We start from the raw sequence: 16484 nt of genomic DNA, 5'->3' as shown, positions 1-16484 counted from the left end.
TAAGCCATAATATCAAACCATGTAACTAACCTGGTTTTCCACACTGCTCAGCTCCAAAACTGCAGAAATTACAAAATTTATCTTAAATAGTATTAGAAATATAATACAGATTTCAACTGATTATATCTGAGTAAATATTTATGAGATCAGTTGATTTTTTTGAGCTATACCCACCAGTACATTACTATATAACTCAAATTTCCAAAGAACACTAACATAAATATTTCAAGTGATTTTTTTGGTAGCAGAATAACCATAGGCTCTTAATCATCTGTGACAATTAAAAGGCAATTTATTATCTGTAAACCATACAGGAAATGCTGCCCCCTACAGAGTATTTTAAAACAACGATGGTTTTACATAAATGCAACTCAGACTTACCATGAGAGCAACTTTTTAAAAATTCTAGTGATTAACAGTACTTACTGGTTAACAGGATTATTGGAGGAAAAAGGAATTCTATAAAGATGAGTGGAATTTTATTTACCCTCACCTTTGTGTTTATGCTCATATACAATATCCTTCTATACATAAGAGTGTATGTATAAACCCACAAAGGCTCCAAGGACAAACAATATTGATAAATAGAAAGAATGTGCCAATTTAAGAGACTAGAAAACACAAATTTCGGCTCCGAGGAAGACACTAACCAGGAATTTGCTTCGCCACATGGTAGGACAATCCAGGGAGAGAGAAAGAACAAGGATCAGTTCCGTCGTGACCACACAGCAGAGCCCTATCCTCCTCTTACCCATCTCAGCTGCAGCGCACGTGCTCCGGAGCTCTGAAGCCCTTGGTTTCTGGATCAGCTGGTACTCAAGTGGTTAGCAGAAACAGGCACGAACGGCACTTCAATATTTTATTTGAATTCCATGCTATTTAAATTTCCTGAAAGCACTAGGACTGCTCCATTCTTAGAAACATTTTAACTGGAATGGGGAATTGACTAGGAAATAAAAAGCTCAAGAACAATTCAGGAGAGGAAGAGAACATAAAGTAAGAATTTCCTCCTGTATAGGGGAAGGGAATAAAGTGATAATCATGAAGAAGTAGAGAAACCAATTCTGGTGAACCAGTTAACTCAGACAGGAAAGGGAACTAGATTTAGAGGCTGTAAGGCAAGTCTCAGGATCGGAGAGTCTATCAACTTGAAATAATCGCTGATGAAACCACACTATTCTATGAACTTCTTCACACTGTTCACTCATAATATTTAGAATACTTCCCTCCATTCTACTGTATCTAAATACCACTCATCCTTCAAGTCCCAATTCAAATCTCATGCCTTAAATGAAGCTTTCTCTGATTCCTATTGAAACAGCCCTTCTTTTTTGAACTATTTCATCCACATTTCATGTACCATACTTAACCACCATCTACCATGTATTTTGTTTTTGATGGATATCTTAGCTCCTCTATGAGCACGTATACTCCCCAAATACAGTACCCAAGTCTAATTCATCTTTCTGCAGCTCTCTGTATTTACAAGGTACTCCACACATAATAAATCGCATTTTTGTGGGTATTGACGAAATACCTGTTGAATGAATAAATACATGAACTCATCAACCAATTAATAAGTACTTTAGAATAATAGGAAACAGGAGTAGGAACTGAGAATCAAAAGTCAAATAAGGCAGAGGCTCCATTCCGTAGGAGGTTACATGTTTTAAATGACAACATGAAGGCAAGCCCATTACCCTGACTTTACACTTTCATTCAATGTATTTCTTCTGTGAACTACTTACCACAAAAGCAATTTAAAAAAAATCCTAATATTTGTATAATTCCATACCACCCCTACGAGAATCTTAAGCTCCCTGAGTGCATGAGCCACAGTTCCCCTATTCACGAGTATACCTCCAGACCTAGCTCAGCACCTTGACATAGTAAGTGCTCAACATTGGCAAGTAGCTTGCAAAATAATTTTACATAATGTATTTGAGGAGTAAAAATTAGAAAGTCTAACAGTTCTTTAAAATGTCCATAATAGGAAACTCATAAAAATTAAATACAAAATGGGGTACCTGGGTAGCTCAGTTGATTGAGCATTCAACTCTTGATTTCAGCTCAGGCCAGCATCTCAGGATCATAAGATTGAGCCTGGTACTGAGCTCTGTACTGAGCATGGAGCCTGCCTGAGATTCTCTCTCCCCTTCTCCCTCTGCCTCTTACCAACTCCTCCCCAAACCTTGCTGATGCAGGAGCTTACGGTCTCAATCAATCAATCAATCAATGAATGAATGAATGAATGAATGAATGAATAAATATTAAATACTGTCAGATAAATGTCAACATTGGAAAATCCTAGTGATTTCATCTTTTAGTTTTCAAATTGGGAGTAATTTCTACAACTCAATGAAAAGAAGCACTTGCTAAACTGACTTTGGGCTAAATAGAATTTAAGTGGTAAAAACCAATTCATCTCTAAGGTCGCATCAGAACTCAGAGTTCACACAATACACTTGCCATACCCCAATTTCTTGGACAATCATTTTTCTTAAAGAAAAAGAGCAGCCCCAAGCCCTGTCCTACGATTCTTGTCTTTCACATGGACTGAGATTATAGCTATCTACAGAAGGACCAAATAAGGCAGTCATTTCTGAAAAACTGATTGTTAAGCCCAATAAACACTAATATGTAAGGGCTATTAATTATAGGAAAAACCACTTTTTAGTTGGTAACAAGAACTAATCTCATGAAGGCTGTTCCTAGAGTTATAGCCTACCTTGGAGCTACTAGGCATCAGACCTCAAACATTTATAGAAAGGTAGGTTTCTGTTAGCCTTCAAAACAAAACAGAACTGGAAGGCCTGGCTGGCTTGGTTGGTATAGGATGCAACTCTTGATCTCAGGCGTTTGAGTCCAAACCCCATGCTGGGGAGAGATTACTTAAAAATAAAATCTTTAAAAAAACAAAACAATGGGCAGCCTGGGTGGCTCAGCGGTTTAGCACTGCCTTCAGGCCAGGGCGTGATCCTGGAGACCTGGGATTGAGTCCCACCCACGTCGGGCTCCATGCTTCTCCCTCTGCTGTGTCTCTACCTCTCTCTCTGTCTCTCATGAATAAATAAATTTAGAAATCGTTTAAAAAAATAGGACAAAAAAAAAAAAAACCTGATTTCAAACATATGTTTTCATCAGCCAAAAAATCTATATAACTGTCTGAACAGGAATTATAAGGTTTCCACAAAATGGTGAATATACTTAAATTTAAAACATTGAATTATAGTGGTTAAGAGCCCACACTTAAAAAAACCAAAAAGCTTTTTATGAAGGCAAATCATGTGCAAAAGGAGACCACAGGATGGTGAGCTGCCACATATGCATCACCAGCTTCACACAGGTACCAACTTGTGGCCAACCTGGCCACACCTGGCCCACTTCCCCCCAAGACCTCTGGGATATTCTAAAATAAACCCCAGGCTTCCTATAATTTCATTTACAACTATTTCCACACTTCAAAAGGCACAAACTTTTGAGTCCAACTTTTGATTTGGTGTCAAATCCAGGCTCTACCAACAAATAGCTTTGTGACCCTGGACAAGTGACTGAACTTCTCTGAGCCTGTCTTTTACCTGCCAAATGGGAAAAGTAATCCTCCAGGATTACAGTATGGACGAAATGAGATAAGGCATCTAAAGTATGGAACCTAGCACTGGCCCACAGGAAAGAGTTACTGTGGCAACTGTGGTTATTATTACTGTACTAGCACAGTAAACCAAGATTCTTTCTGACTCATTTCCAATAGCCCCACAAAGGACAAAGCAAATAGCAAGTATATGTATATATTAAAAAAAGATGCTAACCTCTCTATGCTAAATTTAGACTAACAAAACACTGATGATTTACGACCCCCTGGCCCAACACTGATCCCCAGGAGTTTAAGGCAAAGAAGTCGAGAATAATCTCTTTGGCTAAGACTGTAGTACTATGGATTTCAACCAGCCTCCATGGGAGAGGGGAAGAATTACTTTCCTGTCAACCTAAACCAAGAGAAAGGGAGGTTTGTTTTTTTTTTTTTTAAAGATTTATTTATTTATTTATCATAGACAGAGAGAGAGAGAGAGAGAAAGGGGGGGGGGGGCAGAGACACAGGAGGAGGGAGAAGCAGGCTCCAAGCCAGGAGCCCGACCTGGGACCCGATCCCGGGACTCCAGGATCGCGCCCCGGGCCAAAGGCAGGCGCCAAACCGCTGAGCCACCCAGGGATCCCCCTGAGAAAGGGAGTTTTAAGAGGGGCCTTAGACAGTGTAACCTACCACCTCTGGCAGTTGTAGGGTACAAAGATTGGTATCTGCCCCACACCTGATAAAAGCCCCCTATCGAGAAGCAGGAATAGGTAGCCTGTGGTGGCTATGTAGAAAGAAGCCTGCTCTGGAAGCAAATGGTACTTCCTGCAATAGCAAAGAGGAGCCTCCTCTCCCCGGTGCTGGCTTCCCAACCTGAGGCAGCCCTGAGATGGGAAAGGGAAGATTTACTTTTTTAATCAAGTTCAAAGAGGACATTTTAAGTACTTAAAAGAGACCCCTATAATTTAAAGTGATATAAAAATTTACAGAATATCCATTATATAAGATAGGTATGTATGTGATATGATATTTATAGGATATATATTCCATCCAGAAACAATAAAAGAACAGAAAGAATGAGTTCAAAGGGAGAACTGAGAGAAAAAAATTAAGTTGTTTCCCATGATGTTCAGCACCTTCAATGTAATAGTTACATTATATGTTCAAAAGCTGAGCAAGAGCAGAGTGAGGAATGTCATCATAAAGATTAATGAAATGCAGATATTAGTACGAATAATAAACCGTATGAAGTGTATAATCAAATATTAAACTATGCCACTTCTAAACAGAATAAAATTTCAAGGCATATTAGAAAAGCTGTTCTCTTTTCATCTCTTTTTTCACTTATTTTCAGTGAGTAACCACAGCTAAGTGATGCTCTCATCAAGGATTCTACCCACGTCTTCCCAAAAGAATGGAACAGGGGGAGGAAGTGAAAGTTGCTCAAGACACAGGACAGAAACAAAAAACAGGGATGATCATGTGGCCTAAGGTTACTGATCAGGGACAGAAACTCCATGCACAAGTACTGTGTTAAGCACTAAAATAGTCCTTAAAGGGGCAAAGCGGGTTTTCTGCCATTAAAGGAATTTGGAATAGACATGTAGCGACAGTGAGAGATCAATGTACACAGTCCCCACAGAGGTAGAGAAGCGGTGGGAGAAGTAACACAAGATTGAGACTAACTCAAAGCGCGGGAAAGAATTCTTGTGAAGGCTCCTGTGAAGTCAAGGCAAAGCAAATTCATGGTTCTTTTAAAAACTCAAATCTTAAAATAAAATGAAAACTCAGATCTTAGTCAATCTATGATAATGAAATATTCTATAAATTCTGAAGTCTTGATACATTGGTTTTGAAAGCTCCTTCCAATTATGATCAATATTTCTTAAGGGGGAGAGTTGTTACTTTCAAACTATGGAAGCACTGAACTGACCTTTCTCACGAAAAGTGTGATCACATGATTACATTTTGAATTATAAGTAGGCACAAATACATTCTTGGAAAATACTGAATGCTACAGAACTACCCCTGCTTCAATTACAGGGTATCTAAACAAAACGAGATTCTTCAATAGCAAAAATGGCATCCCTGTGCCATCCACCTATACCAACACAGCTTACGACCCACATCCAGAGCTTGTCCTCCCCATAGCTTATGGTATGAATTCTAGACAACCCAACTCTCTGTTTCAGCACTAACTAACCATGACCCAAATTAGCCTCAGAACATGCTTTGTACAGTTTACAGAGACTTCAGATTCTTTTGCAACAGACAGACCTCTGGTGTGTTACCTAAGGTTTGACGTTGCTACCAAGACACAGCTGATAAAAAGTCAAAAGTGATAATGATGAAAAGTCAAGTCTCAATTTCAATTCTCACCTACTAAACTGTTTGAGTAATTGATTACCACGTAATAAGTCAATGCAATCAAATTTATTTCTGGTCATGCAATCACAGAACTGATTACTTTTCAAATGAAAATCCAGAGAACTAGATTAGTTCCCAGAATAAAAAGCAGCAACCATGCGCACGTGTGTGTGCACACTTGCACACGCACGTACACACACACACACACACGGGGGTTTTGCCAGTTTTCCATCTGGAAACCATGATGTAACAGGATAATCGCAAACTCATTCTCACTATATAAATCTGTGAATAATGAGATCATCTAACACGACTTAAACAAAAAATTAATTATGATGACATGTAACTCAAGTTCAACAGTCATTTATAATAGGTTGATTTTCCAAGGCAATGTTTTGCAACTCAAGAAATATCTTAGAAGCCAAGAAGAAATAACAGGAAAAAAACCAAAGCAGTTTCTTTCCCACCAACAAGATCGATTTTTCAAAGGTAGTAGCTCTGCAATCTTATGAACAACAATTCTTCAAAACAAAATACAGCCAGCCTAATCCAAGTGGATTACTAAAAAAAGTATCTTTCATTTAACTATAATTCATTTTTAGAATTATTATCTGCCTTAAAAGAATCTACTTCAAATATGATTTTTCCCCCTAGGACAAGGTGATAGGTTACACAAAAGTCAAAGAAAAACATAGGTATACTTCTAGAAGGGGACAAAACATTAGAGATGGGATTCTTCCTCTTAAGCCAATGATGTTACCTGGGTGGTAAAGGGAAGGGCGTCCTTACTTTCCCTTCTTATCCTGAAGTCTGAAAACTAAGCCCCAGAAGTATCTTAATCTAAGGACAAAGGAGCAATCAGACTCCCCAGGGAAGAATATAAGAAATGACCATAAAGGATGGAAAGTGATTTTTAAATAAATGTGCCAGAACTAATCCATACAAACGGATGCCACTACCTTCAAAGTCATTACCTTGGAAATTATATACTTCATCCAATGATGCTGTTAGTCACTTTGGAATTTGTTTCAGAGCTCAACATTTTCCACATCCTTAAAACTAGCAAATATTTGTCTTTTCCAGGTTAGATTTGGCAATAGTCAAAAGTCCTCAGAGTAAATGTGTTTTCTTTGGAAAGCCTTTCCTGACATCCCAAGTCCGGGTTCTGTGTCCCCTCCCAGTGATCACTATGTCCCTGGACAGAGTGCTTTTCACTCTATGATGGAATTGCTTACTTATTTGTCATCTGTCCCCCTGGGAAAACTGTAAACTGCATAAAAACAGGGAATATATCTTATTATTACTATTATACCCATAATCCTAGTGTAATGCCTAGAAAACTGCAGACATCCAAGAAGTAATGAATGATGCAATCCACTATACTACAAACTGGTTTGGAATACTATGTGAACCTTCTCCACCAACCCTTCCAGCATCTCTCAGGAAAGAGTACCACACCTCACTTGTGATTATATATCTACAGAGAGGAATTATTACTTTATATACCTGAGGGGGGAGAAGTGATTGAATTTGATGATTTTCATTACTCATTTATGCAGAGAAAAGCAAAACTCACAACATCCTCACTGGCTAAAAACATAACTTTTCCACTCTCAAATTTGCAAGCACAAGAATATCTTTATCTTACCCAGTTGCAATATCTTTATAGTGTCTCTGTAGGCTTTCATCACCAGCTTGAAGTGGCGATAAAGTGGGTAGCACAAAACTCTTCTTCCAAAAGACACAAGGATTTCATGAACATTGGTCCAAGTCTGTGAAGCAGAGTTTAAATAAGTAATCATTTCCATATTATATAAACAAAAGGACACCGAGTAATATGAAGCTACTCTCAATTAAAAACTCTAAGTTTGGATCACCATGAAGCCACCCAAGAGGGAAATACAAAACCATGAAATGAGATTCTTTTTGTATACCTTACATTAAAACACTTAATTGCAGTCTTTGTAATTTCTCATACTTTATCAAGATATCACAAATGCTCCCCAAAAATCACATATGCAGCAGGAAAGTTTTAGAAAGTCTTTTAAGAATTACAAATATGAATCTAAAACACATGGCACTAACAAAATGCAGATGCACATAAAAGACACTGTTAAATAATATACGTTTCATATTTTTGTCCTTTAGGACTATTCAAGATAGTGTAGATGAAAGATGTGGAACTCCAGTGAAGTGCATTCGCAGTCTCCTACCTCTCCCTCTTCTACTCTTTTTTTTAGTGCTTCGGGCATAAGTAATACTTGGTAAATACGTGGTATTTACTTCAGTAATTTGTTTTCACTTATTAAAGTGAAAAGTGACTTCTTGAAAAAAAGTATTTTATATTGAATAGTACCAAACTGAAACCATCAGCAATTCAAAACTTACTGATATCACTTTGTGCAAATCGTTTATTGGATTTTGAGTAAAACTGTAACTGGTATATAAAACTTAAAATATAAAAAGTAAAACTAAGAGAGAATAATTTCCATATATGTTAATCCTTAACAAATGAGAGATCTGGTTGAGAATATAGAGTACCTGACAAAGAACAGTTTATAGCTAAAAAGAATTATAAACATTTTTAAAATTCTACCGAAAACTAAATACTTTAATAAGTTTCACATAGCTTTTTATATCTCTGGCAATTCTAAGTTATCTCAAAAACAATAAAAATTTCAAAGTAAAATCATGAATAGGTGAATTTATTCACGTAGATTTTAATAACTGAGCTATGAAATTATTTAGTCACCAACTACTTTGTTTTCAACCTAAGTAACCAAAGCAATCATTAAAAAACCAGTTTTTCCATTATATGCTGATCACAGAAATAAGAAGAACCCAAGTGAAATCTAGAGAGCAGTGCTCCTCCATCTGTAATATGCATATGAATCCCTGGAGACCTTGCTACAGTTTCTGCTTCAGTGGGTCTGGACTGAGATTCTGTCTTTCTAACAAGCTCCCAGCCAAGGATGCTGGTCGATCCACTGGTTCATGGAACATTCTTTGGAGTAGCAAAATTTTCTGACAGAGCTGAATGTCTCAATTCTTGTTCAAGTCTTATCTATTATTTGAATAAACAGCCCTGGATTTTACAATTTAACCATCTCTGTACCTAGGATTTAAAGTGGAAAAAAAAATAGCACTTAATTGATGAAGCAATTATCAGTTATTTAAATTGACACTTCTTTTAAATGCTAGCTTTTCTTCCTTCCTTTCTTTTTTTACATAATCTCTACACCCAACATGGGGCTGGAACTGACGATCCCAAGGTCATGGTCATATGCTCCACGGAATAAGCCAGCCTGGTACTTCCCTAAAATGATACTTTCTCAAAGTTCCTATTTATTTATTTCATTTTATTTCTTTTTTAAGATTGTATTTATTTATTCATGAGAGACACAGAGAGAGAGGCAGAGACACAGGCAGAGGGAGAAGTAGGCTCCATGCAGGAAACCTGATATGGAACTTGATCCCGGGTCTCCAGGATCATATCCTGGGCTGAAGGCAGTGCTAAACCGCTGAGCCACCCAGGCTGCCCTAAAGTTCCTATTTAAATTACTGTTTTGGTGTTCAACAATTTGTTCAGAGCTAGTACATTTTAAAATATCTTTTGATAAGACTTACACAACTATTTTCTAGGAAAGAGATATAAAAACAATGATTACTAGGAGAGTTATCAGCTCTGACCATACTAATTGTAGGACCTAAGATAAGATATTTAAACTATATGATCTAAGTTTCCTCATCTGTAAAATAGCAGTAATACTTATCTTACAGACTTATTAGAAGGAACAGGAGACTTAATATATATAAAATGCTTAGCACAGTCCTGATGGTCAGGAAATGGCAGCTAGTAGAACTATCACCTAGGTTTGATACCCAACTTTGAGCTCTGAGCCAAAATATATGCCAACTTACAAACATGCTCTAACTCCACCCTACTTGTTCCCCCAACAGACTACATGTGATTCTTCCTCCAAAGGGTGTTCTCCTGCTCCCAAATTCCACAACACCTTCCCTAGCTTCATTTGTATACTATGATTAGTGGAATAGTTACAAATGCAATCAGAATTTTATTAAAGGTGGGGGAAATTTTGTATAATAAAGTTTCCACTTTTAGAAGTTAAGAAATTGCTTGAATTACACCCAAAATGAACTAATGGCAAAAGAAAAATAACTTTTTAAATAAATCTAAAAAATTACAACTGAAAATCATACCTCAAACCAGCAGAGTGTGGAACTCAGTTTTCTAATATTCCATGCAGATTCAACCTTTATTTGTTTTGGAGAAAAGAGTATTGTCATTTTAAAGGTAAAGTCATTCTAAAATAAAGCAAATATACCCATTTATCCAACTAGTTTCTCAGGAGCACTGACATACGTTAAGAACTGAGAAGTGTCCATGACTGGAAACAAATAATTGCTTTGCAGTAGCTATCAAAGGCACGTTTCTGCCTACTTTCCTTGGGATTTCACAAAGTAAAGCTTTTCCAATGATAAGAGTACCAGAACATAAGAGCAAATAAGCAGGGGCTTTGAAACTAAAAATTAAAGCAAAGCAAGGCTTGCTCAATTTCTGTCCTTCTCAACTAAGTTACTTGCCTCCCAAACATTCTATAAATAATCTGCCAAAGGACTCAAAGATAATGCTCAAGTGCTGACTGAGGCACTTAAAAAGCTGCTCAAGAATGTGGCCTTTCAGAAAATGCTTATGAGAGAGTAAGTACATTCTAGAGAAGGTCTTGAAGTTGCAAGACTTCATGATGTCAAATATGAGAATAAAAGAATCAAAAATGGCAAATTTTATTGAGCATAACTGAACTCTCACTCATCTCCTTAAGCAATAATGTGAAGTACTTTCTTTGTCAAAGAACATTTTTTTTCAATTATAGTATCCTTAAAAGATGAGTGGAAACAAAAAACATTTCCAGCTATATTATGCCCTTGATACATTTATTAATATTCATTTTGGAGTCAAATGCAAATCTCAAGAGTCACCTTTGAAGTTTTCAGAATAATAACAACAGAAAATTTGGCACATATCAAATTCTAATCCTATACACTAATGCTATGATGTTGAGAAAAGCAGATTAAATAATATACATCATGACCCAATTTAAATACACATACACACAAGTACACAATAAAAAACTGGAAGGGAGGTATCTCCTTGTAACACTAGTTATTTCTGATTGGCTGAGATTACAGGAAATTTTAATTATTTTCTTCATATGTATATTTTTCCTTTTATGCTGATATGAATTATCTGTGTAATTTGTAAAAAAGGAAAGCATATGCTCAGCTGGAAAATAACCCTTGAGCAAGTACAATTATAAACAGCTGCAGGGGCACATTAACTGGAAAGACTTTTTTTGGCTTTCCAACCTTTTTTAATCATACAATCACTGATACAGGTAAGGGGACGTTTAGCTCTTCATTTACAAATCAAATGTGGATTAAGAAGAGAGAGAACAAATTTTATATTATTTTTAAAAAGACCATTTAAGAAATAATGTACTTCATAAAAGGTTTTACTTTTTACAAGATTTCTTTTGATAGCAAAAAAGACGTGATTCAAGTTTTTAAAAATGTGATTTACATAGAATTTTCTCAGAAGCAAATCTACCATATAAATTAAAGGACATCTGTGGATAAATGCTCAGATTCCCTTTTTTTGTAAAATGCTATACCTTGTGTCTGCTAATGGGACAGCTTGGACAGAGGCTATAAACAGGTATGGTAAAGTTTACCTCTTGTCAATGTCAAGTGTCATGTGGAAACAGCTCTTTTCTTTGGACAAGCCATCTCCTAAGAGATAATCTTTCTCTACCCTCAGCTTTCTTGCCTCGCTCTACTTGGTAGACACTGATACCCAGAGAGAAGAAAAAAGATCAAGCAAGCATTATGCGTTCACATTGGTACTCACCACCGACACACACATGCAGCTCTGCCAGGAGCATCCCCTGAATTACTAATCACAATGGCTCCTACTCTCGACAGGAGGAGTGATGTCTCACAGTTTATTTAGTCTGGTCACTTAAGCCAACATGCATAGACATACGTGCACTTACATTCCTCTCTCCTTCAGTGACACAAGTTTCATAGCAATATGCCAGCAAGATATCAATCAAACCGTAGTATACTTGGCGATGAGCTCTCTTGTCCAGTAGGTAAGATTTATTGACAAATTTTCGCAGCTGGTATTTCTCTTCTTCAGAAAAAGATACTAGGGGGAAAAATGCATTTCAAAATTAAATGTTCCATTCAGTTTTGTAAAACCCCCAGTGTGAAGGATTTGTCAAAATTAGAACTTCGATTATAGAAACTGAGGAGTTAACTCTGAATATAGAGAGAACTTTTAAATTAGACTTCACAGTTTTATTAAGGGCTGTGTATCTGCTCAAATATCTATTCCTTATTTCTAGGATCCCGCTTTTGGCTATACTCTCCTGTATTCAAGTCATCTAAATCCTGGAGCTGTTTACTTTAAAATAAAAAGACAGTATAAGAACAGAAAAAATAATAGCTAAATAAAGCACGCCATAAATACCCATTATCCATTTTGAAAGTTCTAAACAAAGAAATAGGAATATTCCCACACTATAGTCAACATTAAGGGCAAAGTACTTATTGATATTCTTTATACACAGGAACAAAGTGTTACATCACACATATTTGAAGAGGGAAGATGGTTCTTTTCGACAGTGTCTTTTCTTCTTTGGCTTGTCACCCTGTTTCCATCTTCACTGTCAGCCTTGCCCACACTAATAACCTAGCATATATCATTTCACATTTTCTCTATTATATAATGCTATACAGACACAAAAACATATCAAGGGAATTTATATCTTCCCCCCCACGCACCCCGCCAAAGAATTTGATTATTTTTCTCCATCTAGCCTACCTCACTCAGTATTTCTGGCAAATCTCTCCAAGTCAATTGGCACTTAGCTAATTTTTGTAAAGGAGTAGAATATTCCATGGTGTAGTATGCTCTATCCAACCACTCCCCCTACTGATGGGCATCCACTATGCTTCCAGTTCTCTGCCCCTGTTAATGACACTGCATAAATGTCCGTAGCACATGTCCCTGGATACTGGAAGCTTTATTTCTGATAGTAAATTCCCAAGAGTAGATTCACTGAGCTAAAAAGTGCATCTGTTTTTTAAAAATACTTCATTTAAAGGCTACAACTCTCCTTCTTTTTAATGGTCATGGACACAAGTTCTCTTTCCTACACACATCCCTCACACTCAGCAATAAATGTAAGAGCTTCTCCTACTCATTTCCAGTTTAACAGATAGGAAGTATCCGTGGTAGGAAAAATTCTAAGATGAGACCCACTGAGTCCCATCGCTTGAATGTGGGCAGAACCTGTGACTTGCTTCTATCAAAAAGAATATGGCAATGGTGATGGGATAGTCACTGTCATGATTATGTCTCATTAAGAGCAGACTGGAGCCAGAGGCTTGCCGATGGTTTTGAAGAATTACGATGCCATGATGTAAGAGGGCTGTGTGGCAGGAAACTGAACGGGGGGGGGGTGCTCTGAGATCGAAGAGTGGCACAGCAATTGAAGTCTGCCAACTATTATGTGAGCCTGGAAAAGGACCCTTACTCCAGAAAAGAACATAGCTACCAAAACATATTTAAAAAAAGAGAGAGAGAGAGAGAGAAGATACCCAAATTTACCTATAGCCTTATAAGATACTGAGCTAAGTAAGCAAGTCCAAGTCCTAAGCCATAGAAACTGAGTAAAATTAGAAGAGTTTCTAATTTGTGGTAATTTGTTACACAGCAAGAAAAACTTCATACAGTGATTTATCACTGTTACTGCAGTTAGTATTTTTCTAACTGCTGAACTTTGAGCATTACTTTATAGATGTGTTGGCAACCTGTGAATGAACCATTTAAATGTGTTTTGCCCATTTTTTTCTATTGGATGGCTTGTCAAATTTTTAAGAACTCATAATCATAGATATGACCCTCATCATACCTCCAAATCTATTGCATTCTCCCAATGACTTTGTGAGATCTTTTGCCAATGAATTATTTATTTTTTGTGTAGCTAAATATGTGCATCTTTAAAAAAAAAAAAAAACAGACTCTGGATTTACAGCCTTCAATAAGGCTTCCTCAACCCCTGAATTGTACATGAAAGCCTCTCAGCTTTTCTTAAAATTTATGATTTCCTTTTAAAAATATAAGTCTTTAATCCATCTGGAAGTTACTTTTTTCATATTTTAAGATTTCGGTTAATTCCAGATGAATAGTTAATTGTGCCAACACAGTCTGGTCAGTAATCCATCTTTTCCCACTGTACTGAACCACCAACTTTGTAAAACAGATATGTTGCTTTTCTTGCTAAAAATTACCTCCAAGCATTTTCAACTTTTGTGATTGTAAATACAACATTTTCCCCCATTTCCAGTAAGCTATTGAGAGGAGAGAGAAAATATTTCTTTTCACATACCCTCTTAACCAATGTTTGGCTACCCAGACCAAAAAAACTAAAGTCCTTAATAAATGCTAATAAGAAAAAAAGAAAAAGTTTAGGTCAACATTAGTAAGGTAAGCAAGTGTGAGACTAAAGTTCCTTCTAAGTTTCCTTTGATGTCTATAATACAGGTAAGCTATCAAGTTATCTATTTTTTCACATTAAAATATAAGCATTATCAGTTATTACCATACCTGCAAAGTAAAATACATCTGGTCTTAAAGCAAGATTTATGGAAAGAGTAACAGCTAACCACACACAAGTACTCAGTTCCTGGCCAGTGTGAGTAAAACATGGCCTACTATTTATCTTAGAGCGATTTCCAAAGAAACTCAACCATCTAGGTATTTTAAGTTACCTCTAAATAAAGTGTTATCTCTCTCTTACTTTGCAAAGTAATCCTTAATTTTCCTTCCATGCCATATCAATCACCTTCAAATTCACTTAAGAAAGTTTTTAAGCCCAATAAAAGAGGAGCATCTGGATTTCAGTTTCAGTGCTTCCTATCAACCTCCCTTCAAAATAACTTTAAAAGGTTCTTTCTCGGGGCAGCCCCGGTGGCGCAGCGGTTTAGCACCGCCTGCAGCCCAGGGCGTGATCCTGGAGACCCTGGATCGAGTCCCATATCAGGCTCTCTGCGTGGTGCCTGCTTCTCTCTCTACCTGTGTCTCTGCCTTTCTCTCTCTCTGTGTCTCTATGAATAAATAAATAAAGTCTTTAAAAAAAAAAAACACTGAATATGTATTAAAAAAAAAAAAAAGGTTCTTTCTCCAGGGTTTAGAATTGCCCATTATATTTAGGTAAGGACAGGTTAAACTGCTAACCAAAAGATCCCAAAATACAGTGGCTTATATAAGAAGTTTTTCTCCCACGCTACTATTCTGAGTGAATGATCCAGGACTGGTGAAGCATCAGCATCTCCATTACATGACTTCCATCTATGCATTGAAGAAAGCTGCTGCAGGTTTTTACCATTTTCTAACCAATGGGAAAGCAGAATGGGACAGCAAGCATCTGCTTTCTAAATGCTCCAGTGCACATAGAACTGCCACTCATTTCCCATCATCCGGGGCTCAGTCACATAACTACACCCAGTGGCAAAGGAGGAGAGAAAAGGTAGTCACCCAGGGCAATCACTCCTATACCCAGCTCCAATTCAGGAACCCTCTTAGGGGAGGAGGACTAATAAAAGACACCTGGCTGTCTGTGAAGCTAACATTTAGATAAAAAATTATTAAATCACCTTTTCTTTTTTAATTTTAAGTAGGCTTCATGCCCAACATAGGGCTTGAACTCATCATCCTGGGATCAACAATCACACACTCTACCAACAGAGCCAGCTAGGCACCCCTACATTGCCTTTTCAGTATTCCCAGATCACCCTCTTGATACCTAGCTACCATCCCTTTCTATCTCTACTCAACAAAAACTGCCCTTCTGCTCCTCACAACTGAGTAAAAAAAGTTAAGAGAGACTATGATTACTGACACATGCTGGCCCCTTCTCACAGAGTTCCCCTAACCCACTTCAGTCTTCTCTTAGGAGACTTCACTTTACCACAGCTTCTTTTTGTTTAAAGGCTTCCTTCCAGCAGTTTTTACCATCTATCCTCTGGGGAAAAGAATCTTAAATACAGTCATTGGAAATTACTAGAAGCAATATTCCTTTACTCATTAAAATTTACTTAGTGCAAAAAAACAGGTCTTGAAATATATTCATTTAATAATTTTTTCAATGATGTTAGAAATTTTATGATTAAAAAGTACGAGCAGAACAAAGAAATATATTTGCACAAGCATTGCTTACATAAATGACAAATAACTATGAAAATGCATTTACTTCATTTGCTGGCCATAAAAAATGTGCGTGTGTGTGTGTGTGTGTGTGTGTGTATTTTTTTTTTTTTTTTTTTTAAAGAGGGAGAGAGAGGGGCCGGGTGGAGGGAGAGGGAGACTCTCAAGCAGGCTCACCTAGTGTGGAGTCAGATGCTGGGCTCAATCTCATGACCTGAGCTGAAATAAAGAACTGGACACTTAACCAACTGA

The 16484-nt window shown here is 37.1% G+C and overlaps 1 protein-coding gene and 1 long non-coding RNA gene across 2 annotated transcripts in view; one reads left to right on the top strand and one right to left on the bottom strand.

The window, feature by feature from the left end:
- The window catches only part of SHQ1 (SHQ1, H/ACA ribonucleoprotein assembly factor), a 101640-nt gene that overhangs the window by 54824 nt on the left and 30332 nt on the right, over positions 1-16484 (bottom strand). The window contains exons 7-9 of the mRNA XM_077858061.1: positions 12013-12167; positions 10160-10213; positions 7587-7710 (exon numbers count right to left, since the gene is read on the bottom strand). Coding sequence (XP_077714187.1) covers positions 7587-7710; positions 10160-10213; positions 12013-12167 — 333 coding nt within the window. The remainder of the gene's footprint in view (positions 1-7586; positions 7711-10159; positions 10214-12012; positions 12168-16484) is intronic.
- On the top strand, positions 3489-5368 carry LOC144291199 (uncharacterized). The gene is made up of 2 exons (XR_013358526.1): positions 3489-3778; positions 4926-5368. It is a non-coding gene; the product is annotated as an uncharacterized LOC144291199 (long non-coding RNA).

This window comes from Canis aureus, chromosome 19 (genome assembly GCF_053574225.1).
Source record: "Canis aureus isolate CA01 chromosome 19, VMU_Caureus_v.1.0, whole genome shotgun sequence".
NCBI lineage: Eukaryota > Metazoa > Chordata > Mammalia > Carnivora > Canidae > Canis > Canis aureus.
The sequence above is the reverse complement of the archived record's forward strand: the minus strand, read 5'-3'. Positions and strand labels throughout refer to the sequence as shown.